At 41.3% G+C, this 24,753-nt stretch overlaps 3 protein-coding genes across 6 annotated transcripts; 2 read left to right on the plus strand and 1 right to left on the minus strand.

Annotated features, from left to right (window-relative positions):
- Positions 1 to 1,250, plus strand: LOC112460925. The gene is made up of 3 exons (XM_025025871.1): positions 1 to 476; positions 748 to 829; positions 905 to 1,250. The coding sequence occupies exons 1-3, from the start codon at positions 408 to 410 to the stop codon at positions 1,231 to 1,233; spliced, it is 480 nt and encodes a 159-aa protein (XP_024881639.1). The 5' UTR covers positions 1 to 407; the 3' UTR covers positions 1,234 to 1,250.
- Positions 1,246 to 12,438, minus strand: LOC112460922 (patched domain-containing protein 3-like). Of its 4 annotated transcripts, XM_025025865.1 has the most exons (13): positions 12,129 to 12,436; positions 10,981 to 11,916; positions 5,743 to 5,989; positions 5,056 to 5,126; positions 4,769 to 4,981; positions 3,924 to 4,501; positions 3,054 to 3,677; positions 2,850 to 2,980; positions 2,607 to 2,768; positions 2,246 to 2,516; positions 1,811 to 1,932; positions 1,556 to 1,724; positions 1,247 to 1,467 (listed from the first exon to the last, which is right to left on the minus strand). In XM_025025865.1, the coding sequence occupies exons 2-13, from the start codon at positions 11,163 to 11,165 to the stop codon at positions 1,442 to 1,444; spliced, it is 2,799 nt and encodes a 932-aa protein (XP_024881633.1). In that variant the 5' UTR covers positions 11,166 to 11,916; positions 12,129 to 12,436; the 3' UTR covers positions 1,247 to 1,441. The 4 variants fall into 4 exon arrangements, with proteins under 4 accessions (XP_024881631.1, XP_024881632.1, XP_024881633.1 ...); XM_025025863.1 differs by having other exon boundaries at positions 1,246 to 1,724; positions 12,129 to 12,438; XM_025025864.1 differs by lacking the exon at positions 12,129 to 12,436 and having other exon boundaries at positions 1,246 to 1,724; positions 10,981 to 11,932.
- A 4,559-nt stretch (positions 12,439 to 16,997) lies between these two features.
- Positions 16,998 to 24,606, plus strand: LOC112460920. The gene is made up of 3 exons (XM_025025860.1): positions 16,998 to 17,697; positions 20,608 to 21,592; positions 22,249 to 24,606. The coding sequence occupies exons 2-3, from the start codon at positions 20,612 to 20,614 to the stop codon at positions 22,819 to 22,821; spliced, it is 1,554 nt and encodes a 517-aa protein (XP_024881628.1). The 5' UTR covers positions 16,998 to 17,697; positions 20,608 to 20,611; the 3' UTR covers positions 22,822 to 24,606.
- The last annotated feature ends 147 nt before the right edge of the window (positions 24,607 to 24,753 follow it).

Here is a 24,753-nt window from a genome sequence, read left to right on the forward strand (position 1 = left end):
TGATACAATAGAACGCAACACGAGCACTAAACGAGATGCAGCGAGAACTGTTAAAGGTTCACTAATGAAATTGGAAAATTTTGCTTTGCAAATCCTCAACCACCGTTATCCAAACAAATTTAAATGATAGATAAACAATCTCGATTGCCGCCAATTAATGCCGCCGAGAGAGAAGCCTAACCTGAAAACAGTGAGAATACTTGAGAGAGCGAACATGCCCGCATTTGTCAGATCTATTTTCACGTCCCGTGACGTGAAAAAAATATGCTCGGTCCACGTCCATGATGGCAGCACTCACAACACAATCTGACATTTGACAATCAGTTTATTTCGGATATTCGAAGGAGTAAAGTGGAGTAAAGTCATGTTTGCGCATGGTGTAACGTAACCTAAATGTATAACCTAAAATGGAGCAAGCTAAGCCGTTTTTTCTAACAGTCACGCAACGTATATTCAGTAATTGGACAGCGCTAAGAGTAAGTTCCTGCAATCTTTAATCTTGTATTAAATTCTCAAAAGCAGACACCTTTTGTATCTCAAAATATTAACATAAGTATGTCTTTCCTTTTTTTCATCACGTCCTAAATATATATGTATATATATATGATTCATATTTTTATTATATATGAAACGAAGTACCTACAGTAAAAATAAACAGACTGTGTATATATCTTAAACGTAGAAATATATACTTTCCAAATTTTAAAAAGTCATTGCTTTGTGTAATAAAATCATATTCATTTTTAGTTGGCAGTGGAACATGATATGGGTCCGATAGAAAGTGCAAGGGAATTTTGTTCGAATGTAACAGATGTACTGTGTATGAATGGTTTGTTACTTTCACTATTTTTTTAACACACAACAACAATAACGTTGTACTGAATTATATTTTGTGTTTTTCTAGAGGGATTGACCAGTGAAGAGGTTGCCAATCATCTAGAGAGTTATATGGACGATGCATTTAACACAGAACTACAGGACGATAGCAGTATGCAAGTAGCGGAGGAATTATTAAGGTTTTATCGATATTGCATAGCAGGCGACGAATCTACGGCAAAAACGGAATTTGAAAAATTACCCCAGCTACAGTCTTGGCTGAACTTGGAACAACCCGCTCGACCTACTCGGACAGTGAGACGTGAACCCAGCAGTTCAGAGGAGGATATGGATGTAGATAAGAACGAGCAGGGGGAAGATGGATGGACAGTAGTCACAAACAGGCGAAATAAATAACTTCCGAGTTCCTTTTATATGAAAGATATCTTTATTTAGCGATTTTTTTTTATGTATATATAAAAGAATGGAAAGACGGAAAGGAAAAAAAGGACAGGCGCGTGTGATATACGCACATTCGTTCCACAGTCATACGAATTTCAGCGCTACAATTATCTACAAAAATATAAATTTTTACCTAAACAGCCTTCTGAAATATTGCTAAATGTCATTTAGTAAGTGCGTCTTCTAGATCTGTAAACGATAAATAAAAAATAAACTTCTGTTCTCATTTATCTCGCAAAAATTGCGTATTGTAACATTAAAATGTTAAAGGTGCTACCTTTCCCATTTTGGGATAGATGGACGGTATAATAACCGTTGTGATATTGCATAGCTTGACTCTTTTGCGGGCTGTTTTGTTTTCTCTCACCGGGTCCCGCCAAGCTCAGTATCACCGGCAGAAATAATAATCCGTGAAACAAACCAAACGTCACTACGGCCGTGATCAGCTGAAACGATATGAAATATTTGGCATTTCCGTTTCTTTCACGGCGATTGTATTATATTCATAATTTTGATAGTATTATATCCGTACCTTAAAAAAAGCTGTGAAAACGTAAGCCTGACTGAAACCCAAGAGGAAGAAGGCGAGGAATGTACTTAGGCCACCGTTAAACACCGCCGGTCCAATGACGTTAAACGTCGCTAGTGCTCGTTCTGCAAATCCAATAAGATAAGAAATTATAACAGCGCTTTGAAACCACACATTATTGAAAGCTTATAATCTTCCACGTAAGAAAATTGTGTTATTATATATAACTTGCAAATTGTATTGTTTAAAAATCTAAATAGTAATAAAGTTTAATAGCTTCTAATTATAATGTAATTAATTTGAATGTATAAAACTTTTTATTAACTGTTTTAGTTAATAAATATTGATAAATCTTATCGAATAAAAATTGCTCCTTTACTTAATAAGAAACAAACGATAAAAATGCAATTTTATAATGCAATGTTGTTTGCTAGCGACCTCGTTTATTGCCGCTCGAGCGTATGAATTCTAGTGCCACATGCGCGGCATAATCGACTGCCAATCCGGCGCACAATAGGATCATAATGGTTGATGATATTTCGACAGTCAGCCCCAGAAAGTACATCGAGCCTAAAAGATCGATGAGCGTGAACAGCACGCAGCACATCACCCAAAATGATGCGAGTAGATTCCTAAGTAGCACCAGCGTTACTATTCCTACCGCCAATATCTCTAAGCTCAAGTTCCTCATCAATTCTTCGCCGATGATCTATAAAACCGATTAACCAGTTACATACATTTATTAATTGGTTAATACACTTGATAAAATTAAATTCTTAAAAAAAAAAACGGATTTTACCTTATTTGACTCCCATGCTATGTAATCCAACGAATAAAAAGCGATGTGATCGTATCCCTGAGTAAAGTTCACCGATTGCACGGCGTCCCTCATAGAATGCATAGCCCGTATTTGATCGGACGACGTGCTTATAGGAATGTGTTGCACTGGAATCTGCGATGTCTGAAAGCATTCTTCGTGAGAAAACATTTCGCAATATTTCGCATTTGTAGATTATAAAATGTATCGTTCTCTTTGACGTACTGTGATATTGTAGTCGTTAAATGGCAACTTATCGAATTTCATATTCTGGATGTACGCTTGGCCCTTCACCGTGAACAGGAGAAATTCCGTGAGTGTGTTATAATATTCGTCTTTATTATCAATATAATGCGCTGGCGAACGATACATAATATTAGTAAACTCTATATTTAGAAAATGTATATGCCATATGAGCAATCATATTACCTTTGCCAGTAGTGTCCAGCCATTCCTGATACGCCGTAAACCATGGGTCCAGGGTACGATTATTGACATACGGATTTTGCCTCAGATTCTGCACCAGCTGGGACAATGCACGACGATCCTCGTAATAGTCCACTCCTGTCAGGTATATGTTGACATTCTTGCCATACTTTGGAAAATATTCCTTCAACTTGTTGTTAAATCGTATAGGATAAGACTCTTGATTTAAATAGATGAACGGATCAAAGTTCTGCTCCAAGTGAAATATCGCCCAAATGTTGACAACTAGCAGAATAGCAGTGGCTAACAAGATAATCGTCTTCATCCATATTCTCATCACACAAGGCCCAATGTATTTCTCAAAAATAAGTCGCTGAAAGTTTTGTTTGCTGCACTCGTTCGGTCGCCAATTGGGTCGCGGCCGCCAACAGCAGCCTTCCCTTTTCGCCGCCAATCGCCTCTCGTCGTATACCAGACAACTGACGAAAAATATAATCTCGTAGATGTAGAGGAATAATATACCCATTGCGGCAAATATACAGAAGGATTTCAGGAACGGCATCACTGTCGTCATGCCGATGGCGAAAGCCGTCATGTTGGTGAGCGACGTTACGGTAATGGACATACCTATGAAGGTAAGCAAAATATATTAATTAAAATGTTTAATTATATATATAGACTATCTCTCAAAGACTTTTATTTTAACGATTCTATTAATATCGTTATCGAACGATCGTATAAACTTTTTTTGATTTTTATATATCGCCTGCATATTCTCCAAGAAATATATTCAAAATGCATTTATAGATGATATGCATAGTGTGAGTTATTTATATCCTCTTTGACGTTGAACTTGTTAAGATTTCATCGTACCTGATACTTGAATCGACTTTGCTATACGGGTGGGGACGTCTAACGACTTCTCCGTCTCCAATGTATTTTCGAGACTTTGCATGATAATGAACATATCGTCGACGCCGATACCAAGCAGTAAAAATGGCAGGATCGGATGCACTGGACCGTAGGAAAATCCCATGTAGAAACACACTCCATAAGACGACATTAGAGCCTGGCCAACCACGAAGATACCCATGAAAGATAGGTATATCCGTTGCTGTATCGCGTTGCACCGGCCGATCATCACAATCACGTAGATCATGATCAATAATATGCCACAGACACACACAATCAAATTACTATTGATCACTTCGTGCAGCATGTCCTGATAACTGCGTAGCGTCATCGCATAGATCTCCATGCCCGGTGGCAAGGTACGATTGCAGTGCAGTACCCTCTTGATGAACTCGACCTCCCAATCCGGTGAGTGCGGATTTGACTTCTTCAGCAACCAGTATAGAATCGTCGCGCTCGCGCTCTTTACCGACCCATTCTGGTCGTATTCGACGCCGCCTAATAACGGTGCGATGTCAGATAATATGTCTTTGGTATTCCTGCATAGAGTGAATAATTATATAAAGAGAGAACAAAAAGAGACACGTACAAAAAGGAACATAATATTGATATGACATAACATTATATTGATAACGCGTGTATTTCATCGAAACGTAATAAAAAGTGAATTCAGAAATAAAAAATTCAGAAATAAAGAATATTTCTAGAAGCATCAATTTACAACATGCTGTAGTCTGTATTTTATATTTTACCCGAGACTTTGAGCGATTCGATTTTACCGATTTTGCAAAATTCCAGCAACTTACTTATTTTGTAGAGTTGCGGTAACATCCTTCAGTATGCTAGCCTTTGTCAATTTAGCGACATTCCTATGGTTTTTTTGCCATATTTTCAGGAGCGATTTATGAATACAGGGTTCTTTCGCCATCGTACTATTTATAATAGGCAGATACTCATCGGGAAACTCAGTTTTATCCATGGTTTCCCACTTATCATCTTCTTGGAACCATGTAAAATACCTGTAATACAAATATTTTATATATAAATTCTCATATAAAAAGTAATCATACTTTTATATAAAAAAGATACTGACCCCGCACACACATCTTCCCAAGTGTTATTATTTGCTACTATGTTCTTCACATCTCTCTCGATATCTCTAATCTACAATTAAGTACACAATTAAATGCAATTAAAAAATGATTCATAATGATACCTTACATAAATGAATATTACATAATAATTATGAGTAATTAAGATTGTTAGAAAGATTTTTTTTATCTAGCGTACACATCTAGTTTAATTTAAAAGAAAAATCCACGCGATTATCTTGATGATTAATGACTGTTAATCGACTTTTTATCTTAAAAGTATCTTAACCCTTCGTGGTCACACTTATCACAGTTTCATAATGGTTAATCGACTGCCGTATTTACAGTTTTCATTATTTTGACTTAAAAAAATTACTGAACCTCCTTGAAATGTTGTAAAATCTACCGCAATATTAATTTTGTTAATTATTTAATATTATCATATTGAAAAAAAATCGTAAAAATTAAGCTTTTGGAGTGAGTGTAATTCTGCTTTGAAAAATTTTTGGGGTCATGCTGACCCCATAGGGATCACGAAGGGTTAAAATGTAATAAGGAAGTTTTATTGGCTCAATTTCGCAATGAACAAATGTGCTGACAATTAATTTAAACTATCGCGGAGAGAAGTGTGCATTAATGTGGAAAAGAACCTTCGCTGATACTCGTATAATTCATGATCGCCTATGTACCGATCGCAGCACTTCGGGATCCAGCACGTTGGGAGCAGTGATGATGAGACTTTCGGGCCTGAGATCGTCTCGGAAATTCTCCTTCACCCATGCAGCATCCTTGCGAAGTACAGAACCGATTGGTATATAGAGTTCGACTTCGTCAATCTCCTCCCTCCAGAGTAACAGTCCGAGACCACATATGAGATTTAGGCATAGAGAAATTATTAGCCAAAGCCATGGTTTTGTGGCTATACTTAATCCGATCCTGAAAAATACACGAAAATAAAGAAAGTGGAAAATAATTAAATTAAAAATTAATGCACAACACATCGAACAATTGTAAAAATTTAACACGACGAATGTCTATGTGCGTACGTTAGTAACACAACAGAGAGAATAAATAAATAAAAATAAATTTAATACGTCAACTTCGTATATTCGAAAATGCTGTTATAAACTTGGACGCAACTTGGACAGCTAGATACTAGATACTCTACACATCAAATATAAATTCAATCTATGATCAATATGATTGTCAGATAATGGCAACCGATAAATCGACTAACGCCGGGGGCAATGGTCTCTGAATTATGCAAGATGGTAAAACACATCATCAGGTTTTGCTGATCTAACGTAATATGATTTTAACCGACGATATCTCTCCCTTTTTATTCCTACTGAAAATAAAATATTTGCTACTTGTTAATTTTCGCAATTTTGTTGATTTTTTTTTTTAATTTATTATACGTAGGTATGTGACAATTTATATGTTGCTCGATGTTTGTAAAAAACTGAAGATTTTGAAATTGGGTTTTGCTTGCGGCTTATCGCAAATTAGACGCATTCAAGGTGACTTCAGGATTGTAGGTACGCAATCAGATAGTTCTCAGTCGGCATGAAACCTAATTTCTTCTTCCGCTATAATCTAGGATAATGATAATGAGAGAACATTAAGACGTCTAAAAAACGTTTTAAGATTTTTCAGTTTTATAAAGTTATCAGACGCTTTTAAAACGCCACATACGTGTTGTTATCTGATTGTAAGAAGCTATTAATTAATCGCTAATTAGAGATGAGGCAGATATGCACCGTCGCACGAATGAATAGAACTCTTCAGATTGTTTTGCATTGCCGTGTATAAATGACAGAATTCAATGTCTTTGACATTCTCAGACACGCTACTTCGAAGAACACGCAACAAAGCTTGAAGAAATTATCTAACTCGATGCACGTTAAGAATTAACGGTTACCATGATGAAATCCGTTATGACTGAGGCTATACACTATATATAGATGAAAAAGATGTGTGAAAAAATAAAAGCAAAATACAAAAGACACTTGGACAATTATTGTTAATAGTTTTTGAGTGAAATTACATATACATCGAGGATGGTTGCCTGAACAGCAGCTGTAGTACATTTTCAATAAAGTTATTTAAAAATTAACTCATCTAAAAAAAACGTAGGATTTACATAAAGATTAATAACACTTGAGATTTCGCAAAGCAACGTTGCTCGGGAATACTTGCCAAATTTCTAACGCTATTTATAATTTCTATCTAATTTCTTCTCATAATAATTTAATAATTATACATTTAATTCTGCTGCACGTTATTTTAGCATTTTATATAACGTGTTCGTTCGGTGCTGTTCTTACTGTTCTGCTCAATACTAAATTCGAGAGTTTTAGCAACGTTAGCTTTCTTTTGAAGAATTTGTCGAAGCCGTTTTTTTTTCCAAGGCGGGTTTGCTCGGACGAAAGTTCGAGTTTTATTTCCGTCACATTCCTGTGGAATTCGCTCGATTGATGACGAACAATATTAATCGTGCGATCTACGTTGCGACATTGGCGATCGCGAAAATTGGCTGAAACCCGCGCTAACCCAGTTAATATGTACGATATCTCGTCATCTACTTCTCCCGTTTGGGACCGATTATCTCGATGTGTGTGACTCGAGAAATAGACACAGTGTCGCAAGTCGCAAGGCGATGAGATGAGCAATTCGAGCCTCGATAGCGTGTATAATTGTAATACGCCGAACGCGGCGATTATGTCGAGTCGAAATAATTTCTTTTTTAAACAGCATAAACATCAAATGCATCGAGATACGTGATAAGGATTATCGCGAATCGTATGAAAAATATGATCTTTTTTTTTTTAAGACAAACTTGGACCCGATCTTTTCTTTGTCTTTTCGATTCTCTTCGACAAGTCCGATAATGATAAGGATAAGAATTCTAAGCTCGCACCTGGCGTCGATAACGTCAGGGTATTCGTCAAAAGATAGCCCTTTAAGGTAATCATACACGTGACCGTGTCATATTACGCACCGATCGTATTTCTACTATATCGCGGACTCTTTTCTTCCTCCGTTTACATCGGATCGATGAAGAGAGTAAGCGCGGTAGCGGCGCACGCTTATCTCGAGGAGCTATCTCACGCGACGTTTGTGTTTATTTTTGATAATGGCGTATAATTATGCGCGCGTAGGGGAGGGATCTTTCCGTCGCGCGAAATCGGCGACACGTAAGAGATCGCGCCGTTTTCCTCCGTCTCGACACGTATACGGCGGCCTTCCGATGCGCGCGTAAAAAGTCTATCGCACAATACAAAGGAGCAAGCAATAGGAACTGGGAATGACACGGGCAACAGAAATTAACTCCATTTCAACTTGTAATAAAACTGAAAAACTGTGACCGGGGTCAGGTACGGGCGATAGAGAACTAGCCCTATTCGCTCCAACCATGCCTTTCGTGTCCCACGAATTTCTAACAGTCGTTTGTTCCGGAAAACAAATGATCGTGGGAGAATCTCCTCCACGCCGGAAAAAAGTTATTGTGGCAGGGAACCTCAGGTAAAAATTTCAAAGTCCTAGCTCATTTACTCTCGAAACGGGGAACAATCAAAATCTCGGTGGGACACGAAAGTGCATGGTTGGAGGATTACGTCAGTGTTGTGTGAAAGGTAAATGAGCATTTTTTCGATAAAAATGTATTTTTGTGTATAATTTAACCATATTTAAAATATTTTTGTCGTTAAAAAAAAAATTTAACATTCCACAGAGGTCTATTATGGCTCAAAGGCAGGTGGAAGAGGTGGGGAGGAACTACGATTATTAAAAAAAAATTAATTTTTTTACATAAAAAATATCTGTCACACTTCAAATTCGCCTTTTCTTATTCAAAAATTCTTTTTCTAGCATTCTTTAAGTCCTTAAAGTCCTTCTGTACCATTTAAAAATTACCAAATTTGCGGCGACAAAATTAAGTATTCCTATTTAATTAATAATTATCTCATATTTTTTTTCTCATTTGCACTACTTTTAGCTTTAATTTGCGTTTTGGTTCATTAAGCTTCGTCAATTTGTTCGTGAGTTATGATTTTTTAAGTAAAACGAGTCGTAACGTGTGTTTGTCAACATATAATTGTTGTAAAAAAATATTTAAATAAATTATTTCCAAATGTTCTTTACATTGATTTTTAGTCGAAGGTACAAAGATATTATAATAATTTTTGGGGAATTTTTCAAAGCTATTAACATTATAAAAAACACGTGGGACTCGAAAGTGCATGGTTGGAGGATTATTGGGGCGAAAAAAACGTTGAAGTGAATAGGACTAGAAATCCAACGCGTCAAAAAAATTCCGTTTCTATCGCCTATTTCATATTCTATTGCGTCGATACGCAGTTTTTGGTAAGTTGAAACACGGTTATTTCTGTTGCCCGGCATATTCCTTATACCTTTGTATACCGCGTGACAGAGGCTTACAACGCAACACCGGCGAGAATCGTCGTCGCGGACGAAGCGTACTACCTATCGGCGAAAGACTATATTTTCTGTCGCATATATTATAGAGAGAGAATCGATGAGTCACGCGTGCGTCGGGGATTCAGAGATTAGGGGAACAGACAAAGGTTTCCTGTCAAAGAATAAGGCCTTCTCGGAGAAAGTAAAACGAGCGCGGCCTTGAACTCACTCAAGGTCTCGCCGACGTTTCTCACGAGGGTCTCTCTCTCCCTTCGATCATGATCAGTCTAATTTATTATCTCGCGTTTGCTCCCCGTCGATCCATCGTGAGCGGAAAACAATGATGGCGTGCAATAATACGGGAATGCAAATATTAGGAACAGATATCAGTGATGTACATATCATTATTACGTCAATTTGTATTTTATACGTGTCCTCAACGTATTAATTCGCGATTAATTCCGAATGAATCACGTACGTCGCGGCGTCGCCTTAAGCTACTTTCTTTTTTGTGCTCTCGAAGAGAACGCGTTTAAGCAACGCAGCAACATGAATGGTGCAAAATCTACAAATCCCACATAAACGGACAATAACAAAACAGATGTTATTTCGTAAGAAAACATGACGCACGGATCGTAAGATCAAAGCTCCCCTTTTGTTCGCAGTATAATGCGGATCTCGAGATCTATAATGTATGTTTGTGTTTGTCTAGGCTTTTATCTGACTGACCTATCTGACAATGAGTATTCCGAGCGAGCCGCCGTCATTCGTTATTCATGCGAGTCCTGTCACTCGCGGTGTCAATGTGATGTCACCCGTCGGACATCGATCTCTACTTTCAACCGGAGTCTTCGGTTTTCAATACCGCGTGATACCTCGCCGCGCCGTCATACGCATTATCATATAGGCGTTCGCGTGCAGTTAAACGTCAAGGAGGAAAAGGACTCTCCTCTATCGCTTTCTACACTCGAATCTCTTTCCTCTTTCTCCCCGCGGAGTTTCGTTACACGGCCGTTTCCTTTTCAATCACGGAAAGTGCAGCCAAGTGCGAACAGCTTGGCGTGCGTCACCGTGCATCGTGCATCGTGCATTCAAGCGAGAAACACACAAGTTTTTCCTTTCGCGTTTATACGAAGCTCGGCTTCGCAACAACGCGACGTGCTCGAACGGAACGGGGAAAGAGAACGAAATGCGTCACGAGATTGGGCAGATATATAGACAAACGGCAAACAAGATGTCTAAACGCGGAATTCTAAACTCGGAGCGGAGCCTACCAATAAATAGACGTGGAGCGCGATATAAACAATAGCCGCGAACGGTCGGGGTCGGGAATCGAGCGGCGTTCTCCCCGTTCCCCTCCCGCTCGTTGCACGCGCTATTACCGCACCCGGGCTCCGGGCAGCGGGCTCTTCCGGTGTTCCGGTAGAGCGAACGGGAGAGGCAGGGGACAAGGGGGACAGGGGAAAAGGAAAGGAACGATTTCGCACTTCCGCGCTCCGCGCACTCACCGGTGAAATATCCGGTCGGAATTGAAGTGAAAGTCGAGCAGCAGCTCCTTGCAGCGGGCCCACGTGACGGCGATCGATCCTCGTCGGCGCGGGTGCTCGTCCTCGTCGTTGGCGGCCTCCGTCATCGTCGTCGTCGCCGCCGCTGCCGCCGCCGCCGTCGCTCGGCCGTCGACGTGCATCTCCATTTCGGCGATGCTCGCTGCCGCGTGCTCGGTTGTTGACTGGCGCTCCCGCGGCTGGCTTTGTTGCTTTGTTGCCTGACCAACCGACCGACCGACCGACCGACCAACTGACTGGCCACAGCGCCAGCCGCCAGCCGACCCACGCGAGCCGCGATTCGAGCGTGCGTGCGAGCGAGCGAATTCGCGGCGCTCGCGGTAGCACCGAATTCGCGCGCGCGATGCACGTGCACGTGCTGGAAGGCTGGAACTGCTACTCAGCTACAGTTAAGTACTGTATTGGCCTGTATGCGCTATGCAGCTGTATGCAGCTGCGGATGCGCGACGCCGACGCGGACGTGTGCCGCGGTGCGGTCGCGTCGCGACGGCCGCGGGTCGACGATAACCACCCCGATTCACATCCCGCGAGACGGTATATCGCGCGCGCGAAAATGATCACGGTGGGAGAGTGATGACGGGATGCACCGCGGCTTTTGATCTACCGGCGCAATCTATATTGAGCGAACTGCGAACGACGTATCGCGCTCCCTTTCTCTCTCTCTCTCGAACGTCGCTGACGGAGTGCCTGACGTTCCTCGACCTGCGCGGGGAACTCGTCGTTACGTAACGACAAGCTCGGGAAGATACCCGGACGTCCGGAGGCTTTTGTTTTTCGGCTCCCGTCGCGATGGGCAGATAGTTGGATAATTTCCAAAACGAATGGAACGTTCCGTTTGAGATTTCGATGAACGAGATTCGCGCCCGCCGTATACACCAACTGTAAAAAAATTTTGTAAAATTACAACTATTATAGTGGGTAATTTTGAGACCCACTATAATAGTTGTAATTTTACAAAATTACAGTACGAAAGGAAAAAGTAATTTTGTATTACAATTACACAAATTAAGAATGTGTGGAAATTTACACCTATTATAGTGGGTCTCAAATTACCCACTATAATAGTTGTAAATTTTACAAGAATTTTTTACAGCCGCGCTTTCCAAAAAGAATCGTCCGAATCGTCTCCTCCGAAACACATACGACGCGACGCGACGCCTCCGTCGAGGACGCACCGTCGCCGTCGAATCGAACCGAATTACTGAATCGAATTGGATCATTTGGATCGCGCTCAGGTACCTTCATGGTCCCGCGAGCACCGTGATCGCTCGTGCACATCACACCGTACATACACACCGTCACGTCGTGAACCGTGCATGGTTAAAGCGCCGATGTGGCGTCGATCACGATCACGACTGCCGATCGACGTGCCGTGATGCGGGTGATGCCGTTAGACTGCAAACCGACGACTATAGTTCCCTATTGTAACTTATCGCTCGGCGGCTAAAGCGCGGCTCACCTCGGCTCACCTCGCGACGGTGAAAAGCGAGACCTGCGATTACAACGCTGAAAAATGCGTAGTATCGCACAAACATATGTATACGTGTAAGATAAAATCATGTCACGTCACGCGATAGGATTGTTTACGCGTGGCATGCGTTATCTTCTCAATAGTTGAAGATAACGAGATGAAGCATCAGCGGTATCGCTAATATTGTGGAATATCTCCGGCGCTCGGTGCGCCTGCACCGGACGGGACGGTGCACGCGCACCGAGGACTATCAAACGTAGTACGCTTGCCGCCGAACGCACGGGGCCAACGGGTGGCAGTTGGCACAGGTGCGCAAGTGCTCGGAAGTGAAAAGTATAGGTGAATAGGTTTATTGCGGCCTTGGCACGAGAGCTGAAATCAAATCAAACGCAGATTTTTCAACATTGCGCGCTTATAGCGCGCGAGATAACAAAAACGTTGTTAGGACGGCGTAAAAGTCAACGCCGCGTTATCGAAATCTTTCTCAAGTTTTCTCTCTCCAGTTTAATTAGCCTTCGATTACGTCTTATTCCCCGTTATTTTTTAAGTTTAATGGAAAGAAATTGATTAACTTTCGAGAGAAATCTGTGACCTCAGGTTCTCGATCTTGTCGATGCCCTTGATTTTGTCGTACAATTTAATTGCGACGTACTTATCGAAACGACCGAGCTATCGGGAGGATAATTCTGGCGTGTGTTGAGAATAGCGTATATCGCAAATTCACGTCACGCAGAATAAGCGCGACGGGTTGTTTTCACTGAGTGCACGTGTACCGAAAGCATCGTGCGGTCGGTCGTCTTCGAGTGCTTATAACGTCCACGAAAATTGTTTACGATGCGAAGAGTCATTAATTTTTATTACATCTCCTTTTTTCCGTTCTTCGATTCGAGCACTGTAATCGAAACGGAATAAGCGGGTTTGCCAGGACATATGCGAGGATAAAGAGGGCATATTATACAGATGAAATTTAAAACGCGGGTAAACAGAAATTACAAGTTGCATCAGTTTGGCAAAAAACTTGCGCACCGCGTACAAATGACGCAATTTCAACTCGTGATCAAAACTTGCGTATTACGTAGTCCTACGAGTTGATCACACGTGTATGTAGAATATTTGCAGACGCGAAGTGACTATAATTACGTGCCTTCACGTAATTTAGAAGTAGTAATTTAACCCTTAACCCGCAAACGTTTTTTTGGCACCTTTACGCCGCAAACCTGGGTCATGACGTTTTTTTAAGTGTTAAAGGGCTGCAAAAAAAATCTGAAAAAATTCATGAAGGTGTTTCAAAGCTTCACTTTGAAATATCAATCATAAAATTATAAACAATTTAATTTTTTCACATAATTTGTATTCAAAAGTTACAACTACGTTTGATTTTCACCCGGACGAAAACGATCCAGGTTTGCGGGTTAAGGGTTAAGGAAACGCCCTCTTTAATAGATCGTCCGGGAAGAAACGGTCGTCGTCAGCTCCGTTCGCCTCGAATGCTCTCTCGGTGCTCCGATTCTCGCGTTTTTCCGACGGCGAGGGAAACCCGTGTCTATATGCTCGTTACTTTACACTTTCCAAAATGTGGAAAGTGCGAGCGAGTAGGCGATTCGAGTGGAAATCGCCGTCAGCTTGGTTCATTGAGATCCAACCGGGCCGAGATAATCCCCGACGTCGGAAAGTTCGCGACCCTGTCACCGTTCATTCGAGCACTTATGATAAATCATTCGGATAAAAACCGGAGAAACTTACGCGACACGCCGCGCCGTTGTTGCGCAACAATCAGATGCACTCGATGCGTGCGAGCGCACTGACGCATCCGCGTTGCACGTTGCACCGGCGCGCGACGATTAATCATCGCTGATATTCCCACGAGTCCCGCGCCAAGATTCTACTCGCGAAGAATAGAGACGCGTCTCTCGCACTTTCCCTCGCGATCAACGAGAGAGGACTTTGCCCGCGGAACGATCTGTCGCAGAGATTTCGTGTAATTCCCCTCTTTTTTTTGGCAAAATTCCTAAGAAATCCAGAAAAGACCGTGATATTGTGGAATAAATAAAAATTATTAATATAAATATAAAATATAGTTATAAATGTGAATTAATAAAAATTTCAACTTACAATTTCACTGACAGAATCTAGGATTTTGCAAAATCATTAGTAAGATTGTTTGTTATATTTTTATTTATTCCACAATATCGCAGTTTTTTATGGACTCTCTAGGAAGTTAAAAAAATAAAGGAATTACCGAAATTCCTACGACAGATCCAAATCCTGGTCGCATCAAAAGTTACAGCTAATATTTGCTTCGCACTTGACAAAATCGGTTCCATTTCAAATGAGAGTCCCGAATTAATCTAATCTCTAATTCGGTTAATGTTTGCCTTTCGAGTTTAATTTCACGTATACGAACCAATTTTAATTCCGTTGGAATTTACCAGCATTGAACTTCTAATTCCAATCTTGCGTTTGCAATGTTTTACTGTGCGGAGTGACGTGAATAGTTCGCGACATCGCACGATTATGATTGTAATTACTCGTCGTGTAATCACAAGAAAAACACGATAAAAACTACGCGATTAAGATCGCCTCTGCGATATTTATGGAAAAAGGTAATAGAATGATACACTCGTATATCGATGAGCGAGCGCGAGATTGTCATCTTGAAGTTCGAGATCTTGTTTTTGCCACGTGATAATATTGTTCGCAGCTGGCTCCAAATAGACACGCGTATCGTTCAAGTGCGACTGTCCGTGAAGTTTACCTCGGACTGGTAATCAGCGGAAACATTAAAGTCAGGGTCGGATTAGTATTAGTCTCAATCGCGATGTTGGGCGACCGATTGGAATATATTATGTTTGACTGTAGCGCAATGTGTTTTGAGGTATACGGCACGGCCTCTTTAAAATCTCTCGTTCAGACTTTAAAGCGGACTATCGCATTTTGGTCCAGGTGCCGGCACCGCGGCGATCCGCCGAGGCCGCACGGCGATGAGCATCACGGGATTGACGAACGGTAACTTCAGCGATTTGTTTCTGCTGCCTTTCGACATTGTCGAGCTGGCTGGCTTTCAAGCGCGCCTCGACCTGGTACACTTAATAGTTAATCAATCACTTATATAGATCGCACCCTTGCAGGAAACAATTCTCTCGCATCTGGCAAATTGTTTGACTCCTTCCGGCGAGGGAAGAGGCTGAAATTTCGATTTCTTATTAATTGTGCACGCTGAAAGATTTTCTGCAGATTACATTTCATTCTGCAAATTGCACGCGCGTGAGAAAAAAAGGAAAAAACGGAGATAGGAAGCGGAATAAAATCACCTTCGAACAAAAAGAACGGAGAACGATCTTTATCTATTGCTATTTTCCAGGAAGAAGAAGAATGTGTTTATCTTCGATGGAACATACTTATTCAGCAACGCGTGTAATTTAGCATACATAAACGTAGAGATAGGGTTTAAGAGTTTAAAAGTTAAGACAAAAATTTGTAGAACATGTCTTATTTCTGTCATATCACATACGTGATTTCTTCTCCTCAAATTTAGTCGAGACCTTTAGTTTCTTTTACCAGCTCAATAATGATTCGAGAATTATATACATATATTTCTCCAGAGAAATGTACGTATGATCTTCGAGTAATTATTGATTGAGTAATTATCGATCAAATAAGAAAGGTCATAGACAATTCTGGCAAACTAAAATTCAGTCGCATAATATCGACGATGACTTTTCTCAATATTTAAAAGACCGTTTTGTACATTACATCATTCTCAGATTACAACGTAGAAGAATATAATTCTTCACAGAAAAATACAATTTAATCTCTGGATTAAGCTACAGAAACGCATATCCAAAAATATGCATATTATGCAGATATGCAGATTTTCAGTCTTCGAGAAGCCACCGCAAATAGCAGCATCCCTGACACTTCGCTGCAAAACATTTCGCACGCGTGGGTAATATCTTGTCCCTATGCGGTGAAGTCCCATTAATACGAGGACACCTGCATCGGTGACGATAATTCGCATCTGTCCCCGTTCACGACGTTTATGGAGGCTAAACAAATCTCGCCGGGTCAACCGGGTCCGCCTGAGCCTGGCTTCAGGGGGGGGTCAAATAAGCGAATTGCGTTCGAGCTCCGTGCCCCTAAGTAGGTCTTTAGCCGTGGAGGCAGGAGGACCGTTATCCGACTCGCGACCTTCGGCAAACAATTCGTCTGCGACCGTTTTGTCCTTGCGCAACGATCGTGCGCTTCACGGCACCGCCGTCGACCGGATCTCGCGGCACACTGCACTCATCCAGCTTCCCGTGCTCTTCGTCAGTCAGAGCGAATCGATCCGAAGGCGCGATTATCACGTTACGCCCTATTGACTCGGAGAACGATCGTTAGATCGTCAAGATCGTGGAAGATCGGCCTAGTCAATTTCGAGGAACCTGCGCGCGGTGATCGACGAATAACTGAACTTCATTCTTATGCCGCGGCACTCGCTCATCCTATTATGCAAATCCTGCGGTAATAATCGAAAGATACAGTGCGTGACACAGTATTAGAGTCCATCTTAATCTCGTGAAAATGAAATTTAGGTCAATTCTGTCGAATCTCTATAGAAGAGCGGATCAAGATCTAACAATTGATGGATCCGATTAATCTAATTTAGGTTAATAAAATGGCAAATTTCTTATTTCAACCTTGGAAATATTCTCTTTTTTTTCTCCTTCCCCCTTTTTTATTCATTCCTTTCTCCTGAAAAGGAACTATCGTCTAGAGAAGGAAGAAATCGCGAAGATGGCCTTCGCGATCGCATTATCATCTGCATAGATAATATGTAAATAAACTATCATCGCCTACTGCACGGATTGCCGCTCTCACCAGCATCCTTTTCCGGAAATACTAGCTGGTCGACCGGCCGGTCGGTTAACCTTGGAATGTTTTGGGGATATCCGATGACTCTCCCGGTTCCTTCGTTTTGGCCCGATCGGAACCGGTCCTCCTACGGACGAGCGGCTAGGTAATTTATGAGGTAAACCAGCGATTGCCGACGCGGCCAAGGTGTCAAGGTAGGGAGTTCTCTCCCGGAGCGAAGTGAATGCCTTTCCCGGCCGGTTGGTCCCGGCGCGGCATCTCAGTACTCCTGGTGCCGCACCAACCGATGGGACTTGTCGTTTTCTCGCGCGCGGTCGCGATCAAGAAGGGCGAAGGTACGTTCGTTCGGCCGAGCTGGTCAAGTCCAACGATCAACGGGCTGATCGGCCGGTCGCGAAACGAATTATCGTCCTAAGCTAAAGAAAAATCGAGCATTAATTCCGAGAATTCTCAAATAAATCAGATATTCGGATACCTCTCATCAATTGTGCTCATTTATCGTATATAAATGACCACTCCAACGTCATATACATATACACGTATCTCAGTGGGTTAAAAGAAATAAAATATGCGCATATCGTATGTAAAGTTTGAATTTTTGTTAAAAAAATTTGGATGATTAATTCTTTATCAATCGTAATCTGCAAAAAATATTCGAATAAGTTTGGAAATTATTTCACGCCCTGCGATCGTCAATGAACCGTGTAGTAGTGACGTTATTTTTTCTGAATGTAGAATATAGTGTATGAAGAGCGTGCCAGATAAATCGAGTGCATATCCGAGAGCTTCCACATCAGGAATAAATGTAGTGAAGTGGAATTGATAACTCGCTCGTGCTTATTCCAGGAACTGTGTGAGAAAATTAACTTCTAATTTAATAATTAATAATACAATAAAAAATGCGATGTAATGCAATCATAATTATAATGATATAACGAGTACGTGGCATTAATTATGCCAACGTGTTACGTGTCAGGATTGTTCATGAGAATCGGAGATCTGAGAATTAAAAAAACAATATGAATTTTTTGCAATCGGAATATTCCAATCATTACAGAAAATACGCAAAGTTACGTAAAATATTCACAATCGCAATTTAGCGCGTTTCTTAATATCTCTTAATATTCGCTTTATCATTTAATTTCTCTTTCTGTATTAATAATATTTTTGTCATCCATTGAATTTCAAATAAGACGAATAAATTAAAGCAATGAGACACATGATATGTCTAGCTAAATAAATGTTTCAATCCATCACAAGACATAATATTGCTTTTAATGTCAATCAGACGGAAATGAAATATTAAATATTCACGGATATGGCTATTGATAATTGAAGAGTTATTTGGTGTTATTTATAATCACAGACTCGACCTTAGATCGAAAGTAGGGTGAATGAATGGAATGTCTCTCGATATGTTGCCTATCGAGAGACGCCCGATCGAATTTGAGGTCAATCGTAATAATTCAAGTGGATATGGGTGCATTGAATTTCGGTCGTACACTGAATTCCCAATAGAATTAACGGTTTTAGAAAGCCGTGAAACAACCGATGGAACAGGAATCGGCGCTAGGAATGACCATAAAGTCGCAGAACGATTTGCGTCAGAATGTCAGAAACCAATTTACAAACGGACACTCGCGCAGAAAGCTTATCTTCTCCTGTCGTTATTTGTAACAGTAAAACTGAATTATTAATGCGCAATAATAATAAATGTATTTAAAAATTAAAATAGATTGATCTTGGGTTGCAAAAGAAGGCATAATTGAATCGGTGTTTGGGAAGAGATTAATTCTTGTGTTAGAGATTGGTCTCTACGTCTCTTTTATATCTTTTAGATATTTCTGCTGTCCGAACAGTTATTAAGTAGAATCGAATAAGATGACTGAAAGTTTTTACACATGCACATGTGCTATAATGACTTGGCTGATTTAGCGAACAATTAGCGGATTTGTCGCGAGGCAACTTGCAATTGTCATGTTTTGCTAACGGCGCACGTCCAGATTCGGAAAAAGTAGGTAATTCTCGACAATGTAAATGATGTCGTGAATAATGCCGCACTTCTCAACATCGTCAACAAGGTAGAGGAATAAATCGAGCGAAAAATAGAGAAATCGATAGAGATTTGTCGAGTCAGAAATCTTTAACTACCTTTATTAAATATAAAGTAGCGGATAATCGAGCGGAAGAGTAAAAAAAGAGCACATATCGCGCTCTCTAACATGACGCAGCAGTCGCATATGCTCGAGCACGTCGCATCGGATAAACTTGAGGCCCAAATACTCTCTCTTGTCGAGGTGTGGGCCAGTACGCACGTGACTAACATGCTCGTGTTGTTCGTCACTCTCTCGTGAAACGGAACGGCTTTTCCCTTCCGTTTCGGGGTCGCGAGTACTTTCGATGCCTCGTATCTCGACTTCCTGACCGAATGTTTCCATCATTTTAAAAATCCACGCGATACGCAATGTTAATTTCACGTCTGGTTTTTTTCTGTAACATCATCTTAATATTCCAGAGCTCCGGTGTATAATTTCGTTATTAGAAATCTGATAGAATTTTAAACATCCGCTAAATTTTACGAGTCTCATAAAAGTTTGACAAAATGAGACATCAGGGCAAATCAGGGTTAATTAAATTCTCGCAAGTCATTGAAATCGTGCATTTTGTTAGTCGCTCTTCGCCTCGTGACCGACGAAAGTGTCACGCCGTCAACGATTTATGAATGCATGTAGCGCATCATAATGCATGTTTACGGTCCTCGATCTATCTCTTCGAGTGGTCGCATCTGTCGAATCCGGTTGTTAAATGATAGCCGCCGCAAATAATGGCAAAGGACTTTGGCGAAATTGCCGCGAGGAGAGACATTCTCCCGTCCCGTTCCACTTACATCGTTCTTACGCGACGAGTAAAAGCACAGCGATCGAAAGGAACGCGGGCATTTAAAGACAATCGTCATTATGTACTCGCGAAGCTGCATCCCGCGAGCACCATTTCTTCCCTCTCCCGTTATGACTAAAAATCCCACGTTCCGCTAGAATAGCGGCAGTCGGACTGCCGCCTTTCTTGACCGAGAAATGTCGTCGTTAAAATTTACTATGAGAAATTTCGTCGCTAACAAAGTCTCGCCGAGATATAATAACGGTTAGAGATACCCGTTATAGCAAATTTGGCGACGAAACTACTATTAGATTTCTCGCATTTTGCCGTCTCCGACATTTCAAATTATCTTTATCTTTCCTTTCCAGAATCATGATCAGGCTCGCAATCCTCCTCGTGCTCGCGATCGACCTGGCGAAGGGCCAGCTCAACTACGAGGGAAATCCATACACGGAGTTCACCGAGTATATCGCGGAGGAAAGCAATCTTTCCGAGAGGTCTGCCAGGAAAAATGACGTCTCAATTGACGTGTCCAACCCCGTGGTCTCGTCCCGTCCTCAGAAGCTGTATCCCGTTGCAGAGCCCGAAAGCGATGGGCGCTCACAGCAAGAGGCGGAAACCAATGATCTTCTTAAATCACAGATTTCGTCTTCGGTCCAGACTCTCCAATCGGACACGTCCGCTCGGCAGTTCCAAGACTCTTCCGGGAATTCGCCGATCAGCCAAGCGGAGGTCGCGCTGAACACGTTCTTGAACTCCAGGACACCCGCGGAATCTCGCTTGTCTCTCGATCACTATCTCCGCAGTCAACAGTCGCCGGAGGCTCAATTACGATCTTCGGACGCGATCATCGGTCAGGAATCATCGAAGCCGATCGAGCCTCTCAACCCTCAACCTCAACCTCAACTGATCTCTCACGTTGAACAACAGCAACAGTTGCTGGTCCCTCAGGTGAACCAGCAACAAGTGCAACTGACATCGCAAGTGGACCAGGTTAAGATAGTGCCGCAGGCTGATCTACGGCAACAATTATTGCCGTCTGCTGACCAGACTTATGGCTACGTGAGACAACCATCCGTGGTACAGGCGGTACAGCCCGTGATCAGAACACCCGCGGGAGTTGTCCTGGGACAGAAGATGCTGCAGCCAGTGCCACTCGTGCCTGCCTTCCAAGCTAGGAACGACATGATAACGCCGGCGATGTGGCGGGAAAGAATGAGAAGAATACGCGGAAAACCGTACCCCTTTGCACAATCAAGGATAGCACCGGCATTGTACCAAGGACCAATTGCAGGTGAGAAAACATATCTCAGAGAGGAAACGCATGATAGATTGTTCGACGAGATATTACAAGTAATCTTCAACACGAGAGAATAACAATTTTTTTACGAGTTGTGACGTAAAAAAGTTTTGTCTCCTCGATGGAAGACCTTATCGGGCATCTATTATTCACATTTTTTTTCCTGAGAAATAATGGTTCTTTATTTACACCAAAATCGCGTTATTATTATTCAAGTTATTCTGCCTCACGTCTAAAAATATTCGCTTTAAATGCGTGAACATTGGTCTGGTAGAAGTATGACCTTTAACTTGATGCTGCAAGAATGCACGTTACGTCATATATTTTGAATGGATTTATGCAGAAAGAAAGACCGAATAAACACTTCATGGCAATATATCATCTCTTTTTTTAAATTGATTTATACGTTCATGAATTAAATCTACATAAATACAGCTAATGTGAGAATCCGAGTTCATCTTCGATCATATATCATAATTCACTTATTCGAAAGTCAGCATTTTTAGACACGGCATATATATAGATGAGATGATTAACTACACGATCAACTGATAACTTTTCCTTTCAAAAGCGACGTATAGCGCATACTATTTTCACTCCGTCAGCATTTACGCATGTTGCAAAATAGACACATGTAGAATACACTTATTGTTAGATAATAATATGTCGCGAATAAATTATATAACTTTCTTCCGTTTAATAAAATTATAATCGCCTTCTGGATATCTCAGTTCCTTTCAAGGCCAAGGGTCCGGTGGGTCCGGTGGAGGTGATCTACACAAAACCACCGGGTTTCCATCGAGGACCGCCCATCCTCAGTAACCCACCGGTTCCCTACGAGGACGCGAGCGCCTGGTTCCCCGACGCTGATCAGCCGCCCTCCCAGAAGGACGTCTATTATTCGCAGTTGTACGCGCAGTCCTACGATCCTCACTATTACAATTACATCGCCGCGACCGGTAAAATCCGGCCGTATCTGTATGGGAAGATAGGCAAGTATAAGGAGGAGCAGAACGACGGCATCTGGTCGGAGCTCTATCGCGGCTTCAAAAAGCACGGCCTGAGAAATATCATGACGCCGACCTTCTTGCTGGGCATGACGCTACCAGTGGTGACCCTGATGCTCTCCGCCCTCGTGCAAAAGCGGTCCATCTCGCGCTCCGACGACGCGAGGGATTTGAATCAAGAGGACGCTCTGCAAGAATACCTCGAAAGACTGCAGAGAGCGATGGAATGTTACTCCGGTAGGAATTCCCGAGACGCGAAGCTAGACGGATGCTAGAATCAAGGATGTCCTGATGCTAAATGAGTAACTCGTGCCGGATAACGCGTGAAAAAGTAGCCCGTTCGGCATTGAGAGAGTTGCATTAGTAATTCAAGTAACGATAAATGTAAAAATTTGAAATATTTTTAGTATTCAAACTATTTATACATTTTATATTTTTGATATTAAAATATATACGGACTCTTTATGTCTGCGCATCATCTTGCACTTCCATTTCACTCAACGACAATCAGATGTGATCGTTTGATTCTGAGATTCGTTTATTTAATGCGACGTTACGTCTAATTTAAAGTAAGGTAATTCTCGCCGCGTTTTGGAATAAACGCACGGCGAGAATAAGAATTTTTGTACTTAAATTATGCTAAAGGTAATACTCTTAAAATCGCGTGTGCTTTGTAGACATAATCACGTAATTGCATTTGAGCGGAGACTGGTCATGTTGATCAAGTACGATAGTGTGAACATATATGCACGAGATCTGTTCAAAAACTTCTCGAACTTTGTCTTTATAATTTTTGGGGGTATTACAACTTATTCTCAACCTCATTCGTCTGCGAATGTCTTCAAATGTCGATCCTTTAGCCTTTCACGGATTTTATTTTTAAAAGGAGAAAGTTTACGAAAGCCACGTCGAAAAAATGTCAGAAGAAAAAAAGCCTGAATTGTAGAAAGACAATTCATAGTTCTTTCACCACAACGCGATCGCACACGCAATCGCTGCTGATTCGTCACTTCTGCACCAAACAAAGATGATTGTGTTTCCTCACCCTTTCTACTCACGACCTGACTCTCGTGGACTTATTTCTTTTCTTAAAATTGAAATCCACGTTGAAAGACCGAAGATTCGACACAATTGAAGACGTCAAAGAAAATTCGCAGGCGGAATTACGTGAGCCTGAAAAACGCGTACAGAGACTGTTTCCAGAAGTAGAAATGGCGTTAAGAGTATCATCAATCGAGAAAGAACGTATTTCGAAGGAAATAGGACTGAATAAGTTGTAAGTAAATCACCAAAAATTATAAAGTTCTTGGGAACTTTTTGAATAGATCTCATATATATGTATAACGTTCTTAAAAACGCCACGTAAATGTAACGTTTCAAGAATATCGAAAACTGCATAACTTTGTAAAGCAATTAAATTACGCCATACGAATTGCAACGTACAATTAAACAGAAGCAATGCGTTGTAATTTTAACGCGAATTAAAAATAAAACATGCGTTTCAGAGTAATTTATCTCAATCGAAAAGGAAGGTTTTAAGCAGATATTTTAATTTCCATACATTTAAATGATCGCTTCCGGCGGAAAACAGTAGAAAAACGACGTTTTGCACGCGCGACTCATATTATCTCCGCGCTACTGTACGCGATCACTGTAACACAAATCTAATGACACGCGAGCGTTCTCGCGATGTGTCATTAGTGCATTATGCAAGACTCACGTCTAATAAAAAAAAAGACCTACGTCTCCCTCCTGTCTGTCGCAAGTCATCAGTTGCTGTGCGCTAAAATAAAAAGGAGGAAAGATAAAAACTACTAAGGCTGCTCTTCCGGGTTAAATTTAGAAGAATTAAATAGCGAAAGGCAAGCCAGACTTGCCGATGTTACTGCATCAAACACTGTGTATATATATATAACATGTATCTAATATACAAAAATTATACATAATACACACTCGCGTTAATTAAAACACATACTGTGCGTACATTGTTTACTGTTCCTGGCGCAACGAACATTTCCCACATTATCCATCATCCCCGGAAACCGAACGCGGATATCTCTTTTTTTTTTTAAGAAAAGGAAAAGAAGGAAGCACGAGATAGTGTGAAATCTTCGTGAGAACTAAACTTTCGCGTTTCAATCATCGTTGCACCTGTTCGTCGGATAAAGATAAATCGAAGGGAAGAAGGAACTAATTATCGCTCCTAC

This window comes from Temnothorax curvispinosus, unplaced genomic scaffold (assembly GCF_003070985.1).
Source record: "Temnothorax curvispinosus isolate PA1 unplaced genomic scaffold, ASM307098v1 QBEX01010932.1, whole genome shotgun sequence".
NCBI classification, from domain to species: domain Eukaryota; kingdom Metazoa; phylum Arthropoda; class Insecta; order Hymenoptera; family Formicidae; genus Temnothorax; species Temnothorax curvispinosus.